Genomic DNA, 13,320 nt, shown 5'->3' with positions numbered 1-13,320 from the left:
ATGGTAAAACCTCATCTCTATTAAAAGTACAAAAATAGCCAGGCGTGGTGGCGCATGCCTGTAATCCCAACTACTTGGGTGGCTGAGGCAGGAGAATTGCTTGAACCTGGGAAGTGGAGGTTGGAGTGAGCCAAGATTGTGCCACTGCATTCCAACCCGGGCAACAGAGCCAGACTCCGTCTCAAAAAAAAAAAAAAAAAAAAAAAAAAAACCCAAAAACAAAAACAAAAAGAATTCTTACAATTCAACAGTGAAATTACAAACAGCCCAAATTTAAAGTGGGCAAAGAATTTAAGGTGACAGTTCTCCAGAGAAGAGACACCTTTCACACAGTGTTTTCAAGGTTCATTCATACTGAAGGAAGAGGCAGACACAAAAGGTCACACCTGTATGAGTGCATTTCCATGCATGTCCAGAATAGGCAAACACAGAGACAGAAAAAAGATTGGCGGTGACCAGGGACTGGGGGGATGGGGATAACTCACCGAAACCTTGAACTCCTGGCTGCAGCGATCCTCCCACTTCAGCCTACCATAATTGGTTACTTTTATGTGACCTTTACCTCAATAAAAGAGAATTTGTCTTGATTATTGAGTTTTTGGTGCCCCTCCACCCTTAAATTTTGCACTTGAGCTGAGTACTAATACAGACTAATACAGTAAATTGGTACCATTAGAGTGGGGCATTGCCAAAAATATACCTGAAAATGTGGAAGCAACTTTGGAACTGGGTAACAGGTAGAGGTTGGAACAGTTTGGAGGGCTCAGAAGAAGACAGGAAAATGTGGGAAATTTTGGAACTTCCTAGAGACTTGTTGAATGGCATTGCCCAAGATGCTGATAGTGATATGGACAATAAGGTCCAGGCTGAGGTGGTCTCAGATGGAGATGAGGAACTGGAGCAAAGGTGACTCTTGTTATGTTTTAGCAAAGAGACTGGCAGCATTTTGCGCCTGCCCTAGATATTTGTGGGACTTTCAACTTGAAAGAGATGATTTAGGGTATCTGGCAGAAAAAATTTGTAAGCAGCAAAGCATTCAAGAAATGACTTGGATGCTGTTAAAAGCATTCAGTTTTAAAAGGGAAACAGCATAAAAGTTTGAAAAATTTGCAGCCTGATAATGTGATAGAAAATTCCATTTTGTGAGGAGAATTCAAACCAGCTGCAGAAATTTGTATAAATAACAAGGAGCCAAATGTTAATCCCCAAGACAATGGGGAAAAGGTCTCCAGGGCATGTCAGACATCTTCATGGCAGCCCCTCCCATCACAGGCCTGGAGGCCTAGGAGGAAAAAGTGGTTTTGTGGGCTGGGCCCAGAGTCCCCAGGATGTGTGCAGCCTAGGGATTTGGTGCCCTGTGTCCCAGCTGCTCCAGCTGTGGCTGAAAAAGGCCAATGTAGAGCTCAGGCTGTGGCTTCAGATGATGCAAGCCCCAGGCCTTGGCAGCTTCCATGTGGTGTTGAGCCTGCGGTTGCACAGAAGTCAAGAATTGGGGTTTGGGAACCTCTGCCTAGATTTCAGATGTATGGCAACACCTGGATGCCAGGGAGAAGTTTACTGTAGGGGAAGGCTCTCATGGAGAACCTGTGCTAGGGCAGTGTGGAAGGGAAATGTGGGGTCAGAGCCCACACACAGAGTCCCTACTGGAGCACTGCCTAGTGGAGCTGTGAGAAGAGGGCCACCATCCTCCAGACCCTAGAATGGTAGATTCACCAACAGCTTGCACCATGAGTCTAGAAAAGCTGCAGACACTCAACACCAGCCCATGAAGGCAACCAGGAGGTAGGCTGCACCCTGCAAAGCCACAGGGGTGGAGCTGCCCAAGACCGTGGGAACCCACCTCTTGCATCAGCATGACCTGGATGTGAGACATGAAGTCAAAGGAGATAATTTTGGAGCTTTAGGATTTGACTGCCCCACTGGATTTCAGACTTGCATAGGCCCTATAACCCCTTTGTTTGGCCAATTTCTCCCATTTGGAATGGTTGCATTTATCCAATGTCTGTACTCCATTGTATCTAGGAAATAACTAACTTGATTTTGATTTTTTTTCTTTTTTTTGAGACAGAGTTTCGTTCCTGTTGCCCAGGCTGGAGTGCAATGGCATGATCTTGGCTCACCGCAACCTCCGCTTCCCAGGTTCAAGCGATTCTCCTGCCTCAGCCTCCCAAGTAGCTGGGATTACAGGCATGCACCACCATGCCCGGCTAATTTTGGATTTTTAGTAGAGATGGGGTTTCTCCATGTTGGTCGGGCTGGTCTCAAATTCCTCACCTCAGGTGATCTGCCCACCTCAGCCTCCCAAAGTGCTGGGATTACAGGTGTGAGCCACTGCACCCAGCCAGTTGCTTTTGATTTTACAGGCTCATAAGCATAAGCGACTTCCTTTGTCTCAGACAGGACTTTGGACTGTGGACTTTTGAGTTAATGTGAAATGAGTTAAGACTTTGGGGGACTGTTGGGAAGGCATGATTGGTTTTGAAATGTGAGGAGATGAGATTTGGCAGGGGTGGAATGATACAGTTTGGCTCTGTGTCCCCACCCAAATCTCATCTTGAATTATACTCCCATAATTCCCACATGTTGTGGGAAGGACCAGGTGGGAGATAATTGAATCACAGGGGCAGTTTCCCCCATATTGTTCTGTGGTAGTGAATGAGTCTCAGGAGATCTGATGCTTTTATCAGGGGTTTCCACTTTTTTTGTCTTCCTCATTTTCTCTTGCCACTGCCATATAAGAAGTGCTTTTTGCCTTCTGCCATGATTCTGAGGCCTCCCCAGCCATATGGAACTGTAAGTCCAATTAAACCTTTTTCTTCCCAGTCTTGGGTGTGTCTTTATCAGCAGCATGAAAACGGACTAATACAGGGGAGGGCCAATTAAGACCACGAGTTTGAGACCAGCCTGTGAAACACAGCAAGACACCATCTCTACAAAAATAAAATATAAAAAATAAATCAGTCAGGTGTACTGGTGTAGACCTGTAGTCTGGCAGGCAGGAGGATTCCTTGAGCCCAGGAATTCAAGGTTACAGTGAGCTATGATTGCACCACTGCACTCCAGCCTGGGCAACAGAGCAAGACCCTGTCTCTAAAATCATTCATTCAATCAATCAAGTCCCAAAATAGACAGCAAAAATGGACAGAGTTAAAGAATGAGGCCAGGCACAGTGGCTCATGCCTGTAATCCCAGCACTTTGGGATGCTGAGGTGCGTGGATCACTTGAGGTCACGCCACTGCACTCCAGCCTGGGTGACAGAGACTCCGTCTCAGAAAACAAACAAACAAACAAACAAAAAATAAAAACCCCAAACCAACTAGAAAGAAAAGAGCAAAGCGAACCCAGAGTAAGATACCGAGAGTCAGACCTTCCTGGGCGCCCAGGGATCTCACAGTTCCCTCCTGACCTCCCACGCTGTGACTGGCTTTCCTAAGAGTTCCTGCTGAAGCCCCTTCTCCGTGGTCAGCTCCGTGGTCTGCACGGGGCTGAACTGCCCTCCTGAGCCATGCTGACCCTGGGCCTGCACACACTTGGGGACGGAGAGGGGAGAGGTACCCAAGAAGTCTCCAGTGCCGAATGACCCCAAGCTCCGAGGTCCCAGCTGCTCTCTGGGACTCTCTGTCCCTGCGACCCATCTGCCCGTGGCCTTCGACGCCCGAGACCCCCGCTGTCCCCAAGACCCCCACTGTCCGCGCGACCCCCGTGGCGGTTGGGCGCGCCTCGCGGCCTTCCGCGGCGCCTCCCAGCTTCTCCTGGGCCGGCGCCATGAGGCCTGGGTCCGCTCTCCTCCTTCTGGGCCTGGGCCTGAGCCTCGGCCGCCTCCTGCTGCCGCCGGCTCCTCGCGGGGCACAAGCCGCCGTCCCCGGGGCGCCCGGTGGCCTCCTCAGGGGCGCCCTGGGCCTCGGGGTGCACGGCGGCCGCGCCCTCCTCAGTCTGCGGCCCAGCGCCGTGCGGGTGGGCGGCGTGGTCCTGAGCGGCCGCGGCAGCCTCTGCTTTCCCCGTGGAGGGGCCGGGCGGCGCTGGTACTGCCTCGACTTGCGTGTCCTGCTCAGCGCCCAACGCCTGCCCCGGCCCGCCGCACCCGCGCTCGTCGACCTGCAGCTCTCGGCGCGCGGCGGCCGCCTCTCCCTGACGTGGTCCGCGCAGCTGCCGCGCTCGCCCGGGCGCCTGGCCTGGGCCTTCCGCCTGCGGCTGCTCGGACCCGGCGCCACCCGCCCGGCCTCCCTCGCTGCCCGCGTCTCCCAGCGCTCCGCCACGCCCGGCCCGCGGCCCCAGCCGGGCTTCGTGGCCCGCACCGAGTGCCCCACAGACGGCCCCGCGCGCGTGATGTTGCAGGCCGTCAACTCGTCCAGCCACAGAGCCGTCGAGTCGTCCGTCTCCTGTCAGATAAACGCCTGCGTCATCCAGCGCGTGAGGATCAACACGGACCAGAGGGGCGCCCCCGTGCGCCTGAGCATGAAGGCGGAGGCCACCATCAACGCCTCGGTGCAGCTGGACTGCCCGGCCGGGCGCGCCATCGCCCAGTACTGGCAGGTGTTCTCCGTGCCCGCCGTGGGCCACGCGCCCGACTGGACGCAGCCCTTGGATCTGCCCCAGCTCGAGATCAGGAACAGCCCCTTGTTCATTCACATCCCCAGCAATTCGTTACAGTGGGGAGTGTATGTGTTTAATTTCACGGTGTCCATCACCACAGGGAACCCCAAGATGCCCGAGGTGAAAGACTCGGACGCCGTCTATGTCTGGATCGTCAGGAGTTCCCTGCAGGCGGTGATGCTTGGCGATGCCAACGTAACAGCTAATTTCGCAGAGCAGCTGATTCTGGACGGGTCCACGTCCTCGGACCCAGATGCGGACAGCCCGTTACAGGGACTCCAGTTCTTTTGGTACTGTACCACAGATCCCAGAAACTACCGTGGGGATCGAATAATCCTGGGGAGCAAGGAAGTCTGTCACCCAGAGCAGGCCAATCTGAAGTGGCCCTGGGCCTCCGGCCCTGTACTGACACTTTTGCCAGAAACACTTAAAGGAGACCACGTGTATTTCTTCAGAATGGTGATTCGGAAGGACTCTAGAACAGCGTTTTCTGATAAGAGGGTCCACGTGCTCCAAGGACCAAAAGCCATAGCACACATCACATGTATCGAAAATTGTGAGAGAAACTTCATTGTCTCTGATAGATTTTCTTTGTTCCTAAATTGCACAAATTGTGCAAGCCGTGAATTCTATAAATGGTCAATTTTGTCTTCTTCAGGTGGTGAGATACTATTTGATTGGATGGGGGAAACTGTAACAGGAAGGAATGGTGCTTATCTGTCTATAAAAGCTTTTGCTTTTCGGCATTTTTTGGAAGCTGAGTTTTCGATTTCTCTGTATCTAGCATGTTGGAGTGGAGTGACCTCGGTCTTCAGGCATTCTTTTATTATTAACCATGGCCCTCAGATCGGAGAATGCAACATTAATCCAGCTAAAGGAATTGCACTTATTACTAAATTTGTTGTCCAGTGCAGTAATTTTAGGGATAAGCACATCCCTCTTACATATAAAATAATTGTTTCTGATTTGCACAGTGTTGGTGAAATCAGTTCAGTAAAAGAGAACACCCTGGGGACCATCCTGTACTTGGGGCCTCAGTCCACAGCACCCCCTTCCTTTCTCCCTGTTGGTATGTTGGCTAATCAATATGCCTTGAAGATATATGCCCGGGTCTATGACTCTCTAGGAGCTTTTTCTCAGGTGACTCTGCATGCCATCGCACAGGCTCCCACTGACAAAAATTCATCAAAGACTGTGTTGAATCAGTTACTCCGTTTCACCATGGGACCAAGTTCATTGCTGTCTACTTTAATTCAGAAGCAGAATTTTTTACCTGCAGGTTACTTATTGTATATAGTAGCTTCCGTTTTGAATAACATGAAAGCTGAATTACCTCTCCAAGATGACAGAGTCAATCTCCGAAAACACCTTGTCGATCAGTCTTTCCTTCTTCCTGTAGGCACTTTGGTAGAAATTGGCCAGGTAGTCATGACTATTACCAAATTAACCCAGAAACCCTCTGAATTCACTTGGGATGCTCAGAAACGTGCCACCGTGAGGGTATGGCAAGCAAATCAAGCCCTACAAGAGTATCAACAAAAAGATAAACGCTTTCGATCTGAACAAATAGAAATCGTGAGCACTGGAATACTAATAAGTTTGTCTAATATTCTTAAAATGACTTCTCCTCACCAAGTGGTTAAAGATCCTTTCTATGTAATAGAATCTCTATCAGACACAATACTGGCTAATAAAGTGCCAGGGAACAAAACCACCTCAATGAGAACCCCCAATTTCAACATGTATGTCAAGAAAGTTGAAAAGTGGGGTGTTACCCAGGTCTTCAGAAATGAGAAACACTGCAGAAATTGTTTTTATCCAACACTCAATGTGAGCAGTGTTCCTGGTCTGTCTGCAAATGGTCCCATTTCTACAATGTTTTGTGATTTCACAAATGACCCCTTTCCTTGGTTAAATGATCAGGAAAACACTTCGGTGGAGGTGTTTGGATTCAGAATGACAGGAGTTGCAGATAACGGTAGTGTGCTAGAGATCACACCTGATGTAGCGGAAGTGTACCTTGTCAGGAAAACCTTGACCTTTGCAGCTTTTAATCTCACAGTGGGACCCAACAGAGAAGTTGATGGGTCCTTGAAGAAGACGACAGGTGGGTTTAGCTTTCAAGTGGACAGCAGAGTGCTTAGGGAGGTTCTGGTCCACATAGTAACAGAAGTGATGGTGCTGTTCACAGTGTTGGTGTACACAGGCAATCAGATCACTCCTACAGCTCTGGTTGCCACCTTCCTGGTGCCTCATGACATCCCTCCAGTTGCCAGCCAGAGTGCCCTGTTTGACCCAGCCTGCACAGTGAAGAAGGCCCGTGTAGTCTGCCTCTCTGTGTCCCTGCTGCAACTCATAGCTCAGCACAGCCACTCTCCCCACTGTACTGTATCCATAGTTCTGCAGGCACCTCATTTTGTCATGAAGCTCAATGACAAGCTAGTGAGAATTTCTATTTTCAGCGTCCAGTGCTTGGACATGTATGGGATCCAGAGTGAATGGAGAGAGGGTTACTGCGTTCTTGGTGAGAAGACCAGCTGGCATGAGGTGCACTGCATCTGCAAGAATGTAGTGAGGGCTAGGCGGCAGCTGGGCACAATCGGACTCACCAGCATTCACCTGCATACCCACTACGTGATGGCCAAGGTGATTGTGATCCCGAATCCTGTGGATCTACGGTTAAACATCACCAAGAGCCTTCACCAAAACCCCGTGACCCTCTTCACTGTGCTTTTCATTATTCTCTTATATGTGGTCCTAGCTTTTTGGGCTTTATACAGGGATGAAATGGACCAGCATCTTCGGGGGCATGTGATAGTTCTACCAGATAATGATCCTTATGATAATGTATGCTACTTGGTGACTATTTTTACAGGCAGTTGTTGGGGGTCTGGGACTAGGGCCAATGTCTTTGTGCAACTTAGAGGAACCGTGAGTACCAGCGACGTGCATTGTTTAAGCCATCCACATTTTACAACTCTCTACCGAGATAGCATCAACACTTTCCTCCTAACAACAAAAAGTGACTTGGGGGACATCCATTCCATCCGTGTGTGGCACAACAACGAGGGTCGATCGCCTAGCTGGTATTTAAGTAGAATCAAAGTGGAAAATCTGTTTAGCAGGCACATTTGGCTGTTCATATGCCAGAAATGGCTTTCTGTTGATACCACTTTGGACAGAACATTTCACGTTACCCATCCGGATGAGCCTCTGACCAGAAAAGACTTTTTCTTTATAGATGTGAGTGTTAATCTCCGGAAAAACCACATGTGGTTCTCTATTTTTGCTAGTGTTGTTGCTAAAACATTCAATAGGCTCCAGAGATTGTCCTGTTGTTTAGCAATGTTGCTTAGCTCTCTTCTTTGTAACATTATGTTCTTTAATCTAAATAGACAAGAACAAACTGAGTCAAGAGAGAGGAGGTACATGAGATCAATGATGATAGGAATTGAAAGTGTCTTAATTACAATCCCTGTGCAATTATTAATAACTTTTTTGTTCACCTGTTCCCAGAGGAAACCTCAAGCGGATCTAAAGGAGGTATCTCCTCAAAAGCATCCTCTAATGTCAGAAGCAAGTGAGCACTGGGAAGAATACTTGAGAAAGTGGCATGCTTACGAAACTGCTCAGGTGCACCCAAGGGAGGTTGCAAAACCTGCATCTAAAGGAAAGCCCAGGCTTCCAAAGGCTTCTCCTAAGGCAACCTCCAAACCCAAGCACAGGCATAGGAAAGCACAAATCAAGACCCCAGAGACCCTCAGGCCAAATACAAATTCCAATAACAACATAGAAGATGAGCAGGATGTCCATTCTGAAGAGCACCCTTCCCAAAAGGATCTCCAGCAGCTTAAGAAAAAGCCCCGGATTGTCCTGCCTTGGTGGTGTGTTTATGTTGCATGGTTTTTGGTTTTTGCTACTTCTAGCATATGCTCATTCTTCATTGTATTTTATGGACTGACTTATGGCTATGACAAGTCAATAGAATGGCTCTTTGCATCTTTTTGTTCATTCTGTCAGTCAGTTCTTCTGGTGCAGCCATCTAAAATTATACTCTTGTCAGGCTTCAGAACAAATAAACCCAAGTATTGCAAAAACCTTTCATGGTCAACCAACTATAAATATACTGAGATTAGGTTGGATGGAATGCATATGCATCCAGAAGAAATGCAGAGGATACATGACGAGATCGTCCGAATCCAAGGCACGAGGATGTACCAACCCCTTACAGAAGATGAAATCAGAATATTCAAAAGAAAGAAGAGGGTCAAGAGAAGAGCACTTCTGTTCCTGAGTTACATTCTAACTCACTTTATCTTTCTAGCCCTTCTGTTGATCCTTATCGTCCTACTACGTCACACTGACTGCTTCTACTATAACCAGTTTATTCGTGATCGGTTCTCTATGGATCTTGCTACTGTGACTAAGCTGGAAGACATCTATAGATGGCTAAACAGTGTGCTGTTGCCTTTGTTACACAATGACCTGAATCCAACCTTTCTTCCTGAAAGCTCATCTAAAATCCTTGGTCTTCCACTGATGAGGCAAGTGAGAGCAAAATCTAGTGAAAAAATGTGTCTACCTGCCAAAAAGTTTGTGCAAAACAGCATCAGAAGAGAAATTCATTGTCATCCCAAATATGGCATTGACCCAGAAGACACAAAAAACTATTCTGGCTTTTGGAATGAAGTTGATAAGCAGGCTATAGATGAGAGTACCAATGGATTTACTTATAAGCCTCAAGGAAAGCAATGGCTGTATTATTCCTATGGACTATTACACACCTATGGATCTGGAGGATATGCACTCTATTTTTTTCCAGAACAGCAGCGGTTTAATTCCACACTGAGGCTCAAAGAACTTCAAGACAGCAATTGGCTGGATGAGAAGACATGGGCTGTGGTTTTGGAATTAACGACCTTTAATCCAGATATAAATCTGTTCTGTAGCATTTCGGTCATATTTGAGGTCTCTCAGTTAGGAGTTGTCAACACAAGCATATCTCTGCACTCTTTTTCACTTGCTGATTTTGACAGAAAAGCTTCAGCAGAAATCTACTTGTATGTGGCCATTCTCATTTTTTTCTTAGCCTACGTTGTCAATGAGGGTTATACCATTATGCAACAAAGAGCCTCCTATGTGAGAAGTGTGTATAATGTGCTCAACTTTGCTTTAAAGTGCATATTTACTGTGTTGATTGTGCTCTTTCTCAGGAAACATTTCCTGGCCACTGGCATAATTCAGTTTTACTTGTCGAACCCTGAAGACTTCATTCCCTTTCATGCGGTTTCTCAGGTAGATCACATCATGAGGATAATTTTGGGTTTCCTGTTATTTCTGACAATTTTGAAGACCCTCAGGTATTCCAGATTCTTCTACAATGTGCGCCTGGCTCAGAGGGCCATCCAGGCTGCCCTCCCTGGCATCTGCCACATGGCATTTGTTGTGTCCGTGTATTTCTTTGTATACATGGCTTTTGGTTACCTAGTGTTTGGTCAGCATGAATGGAACTACAGTAACATGATTCATTCCACTCAGACAGTATTTTCCTATTGTGTCTCAGCTTTCCAGAACACTGAATTTTCCAATAACAGGATTCTGGGGGTCCTGTTCCTCTCATCTTTCATGCTGGTGATGATCTGTGTCTTGATCAACTTATTTCAGGCTGTAATTCTGTCTGCATATGAGGAAATGAAGCAGCCCGTGTATGAGGAGCCATCGGATGAAGTGGAAGCAATGACCTATTTGTGCCGTAAGCTGAGAACCACATTCAGTTTTCTGACCTCGCAATCTAAGGCGAAAGATGAGCCTGAGTTCTTTATTGACATGCTGTATGGGCAGCCAGAGAAGAACAGCTGCCGTTATCTGGGGTTGAAGACCAGAAACATCAACGGGAAGAAAATGGTTTACCTTGTTGTTTGATGCATGATGGTTTCATGAGTCATAAGCAAGCATTCCCCTAAATGCTGAGTCTGTGGGATTAAGGGGATTAAGGAGTGTCAGTGGCTTAGTCATGCTTGCTACTCATGTCCTTCACAAGGCACATCCCCTACGTTTGGAAGAATCCCCAATCTTGACCTCTGCTCTTGGGAGTGTAAAAGTTGGAGTGTAGTGTGGCATCTGGGCAGAGAGCAGGATCACAGTGTGGGATTCCTGGACTGATTTCCCTTTGGAGGGGAGTTATGTGACTCCCAGTACAAGGGCAACCCTGTTTCTTTGGTGCCTGCAGTTTAGAGAAGGCAGAGCCACTGGTTTTGAGAACCAGATTTGAGAGAGGGACCTGGCCAGGGTGCAGCATTGTCTGGGTGTTTCTGCGCTTGACCCATGCTGGAAGCCGATGGCCTATTGCTCCTGACAGAGCCCCAAACTCCTCGGCCTCACTGGGAGGCCCCTTTGTAGACCAGGGCTTCCCTCCTCTTGTTCCCCCTGGGCTTAGGGCCTTGTGGGGAGTTCCAGGACTTGCTTCATGCTTGGGAAAGCAGAAGTGGCGCTTCTCATTTATTTTTAAAGCTATTGGTAATTAAAGTAAAATTCAGTAACATTTTCTGACCAAGAGACATGTTTTGTTAAACAACAAAAAGGTGCATATGTGTTCACATTGAAATATGTCTATATGCTGAATATAGAAAAATATGCCTCTAAGATTTGGGCATTTGGTTATTCATGGCGTGCTGGACTATTTAGGAATAAGGAAAATGTGGTTTATCACTTAAGAGAAACAAGGGCCGGTAGCTGTACTATTTTCACTCAGAAGCATGTCCGTTTATGTAGATGCCACTTTAAGCTTTATCAGAATTAAATGTGAGATTTCTTCTTCGAGCCTTGCAGTGATTTCCGTGTGAGGGGCATATACACACATAGCTCCTGCTCTCAAAGTGGAGCCCCAGAAAAGGGGGACAACCAAATTAGATGGGTGGCTGCTTTGTATGCACTTCGGTGTTCATCATCCTCAGCTGCACTGAAATGTCCACAGCACACTAGGCCCCTGCAGACACACGTAGATTCCTTCCATCGTTTCCTTCGAGGGGATGCCTAGACCTGGGCAGAATGTAGTTCTGTCTCACCTGTTGCCAGGTGGGAAGATGAAAAGGCTTATGGTTCACCCAAGGCTGCACACAGCAAGGGTCAGAAGGTCACATGGGGGCTGGGCGTGGTGGCTTATGCCTGTAATCCCAGCACTTTGGGAGGTCGAGGTGGGCAGATCACTTGAGGTCAGGAGTTCGAGACCAGCCTGGCCAACATGGCAAAACCCTGTATCTACTAAAAATACAAATATTAGCCGGGCATGGTGGTGGGTACCTGTAGTCCCAGATACTCAAGAGGCTGAGGCAGGAGAATCACTTGAACCCAGGAGGCAGAGGTTGCAGTGAGCTGAGATCTCACCACTGCACTCCAGCCTGGGCAACAGAGCGAGACTCTATCTCAAAGCAGACAACAAAAAAGGTCAGAGGGGGATTTTCTAGCTCCCTTGGTGGGAAGGCCATGAGAGTGGCCTGGCCCACTGGTTCCGACTGGGGCACATGTTCTTGAGATAGCACCTCTCTTAACCACCTGACTTCTGAACGAATTGAGAAAAAGGGTCAGCAGGTGTCCAAATGATTACTTTTTACTGATAGACGCTGATTGCAGTTGGGTCAAATGCACTTGCCCACTGAACTGCAGAATGAGGGAGTTCGAGATCCAGTTGCAGGCAGGTTGCAGAGGCCTGCCCTTCAAGGCAGCAGAGACTGCTGGCAGGAGGGTGAGGCAGAGACACATGCTGTCTGTGGGTGGGCATTCCCAGGTCTTGTCCTCCAGTTTGGTAATCCAGTGAAGTCCCTGCCCCTTCCCAGGGGTTGAGCAGAATCAGGGTAGGCTAGTTGGCCTCCCTTCCCAGGAAGAAAGCACCAGGGGTGGAGAAGGGTTTCCCACCAACACAGCCCGAGCTGTGCAGTGGGAGAATGAATTACAAATGAGTCAGGGAGGGCCACAGTTGTAACCACAGGGGCCACGTGGGCAGAGGCGGTAGGGAGTCATTGGAGGCCCAGGAACAACCACTGGAGGTGGTTTGAGTGACGACCAGGGACAGCTGCTGTGGGGCCTGCCAAATGAGACAAGAATCTCAATTTCTTGGTGAAAGTGAGAAATCCAGCAGTCACAGGACTTTTTCCAGGCATGTTGGGAAAGAGAGTACGAGGGGTTTTCTTCTAATTTGTTAGAGTGACGACAGGTATTTACACAGTTTAGAAACAAAGAGATGCCAATTATACCATTATCAGGAGGACAAGGTATCAAGTAACAAAAATTCAGGTTTCTTTTGAAGGCCATTTTCACAGGACAGAGCAACAATTTGTGTGTGTGTTGGGTTGGAGGTGTCCTTTTTTCTTTTTTTTTTCTTTTTTTTCTTTTCGAGACAGAGTCTCGCTGTCGCCCAGCCTGGAGTGCAGTGGCTCGATCTCAGCTCACTACAACCTCTGCCTCCTGGGTTCAAGCAATTCTCCTGCCTCAGCTTCCCAAGTAGCTGGGACTACAGGTGTGCACCACCACGCTCCGCTATTTTTTGCATTTTTTTTTAGTAGAGATGGGGTTTCGCCATGTTGGCCAGGCTGGTCTCAAAATCTTGAGCTCAGGTGATCCACCTGCCTTGGCCTCCCAGTGCTGGGATTACAGCATGAGCCACTGCGCCCGGCCCATAACAACGATTTCTAAAGGAGTCTTTTTTTTTTGGGGGGGGATGGAGTATTGCT

General features: G+C 48.2%; 1 protein-coding gene across 1 annotated transcript; it reads left to right on the top strand.

Moving 5' to 3' along the window:
* The first annotated feature begins 3,718 nt into the window (after positions 1 to 3,718).
* PKDREJ (polycystin family receptor for egg jelly) lies at positions 3,719 to 11,413 on the top strand. The gene has a single exon (XM_032139166.2). The coding sequence runs from the start codon at positions 3,767 to 3,769 to the stop codon at positions 10,514 to 10,516; it is 6,750 nt and encodes a 2,249-aa protein (XP_031995057.1). The 5' UTR covers positions 3,719 to 3,766; the 3' UTR covers positions 10,517 to 11,413.
* The last annotated feature ends 1,907 nt before the right edge of the window (positions 11,414 to 13,320 follow it).

The sequence above is a fragment of the Hylobates moloch genome, unplaced genomic scaffold (assembly GCF_009828535.3).
Source record: "Hylobates moloch isolate HMO894 unplaced genomic scaffold, HMol_V3 SCAFFOLD_19, whole genome shotgun sequence".
NCBI classification, from domain to species: Eukaryota; Metazoa; Chordata; class Mammalia; order Primates; family Hylobatidae; genus Hylobates; species Hylobates moloch.
Note: the sequence above shows the minus strand (reverse complement) of the source record. Positions and strands in the feature narration are given on the sequence as shown.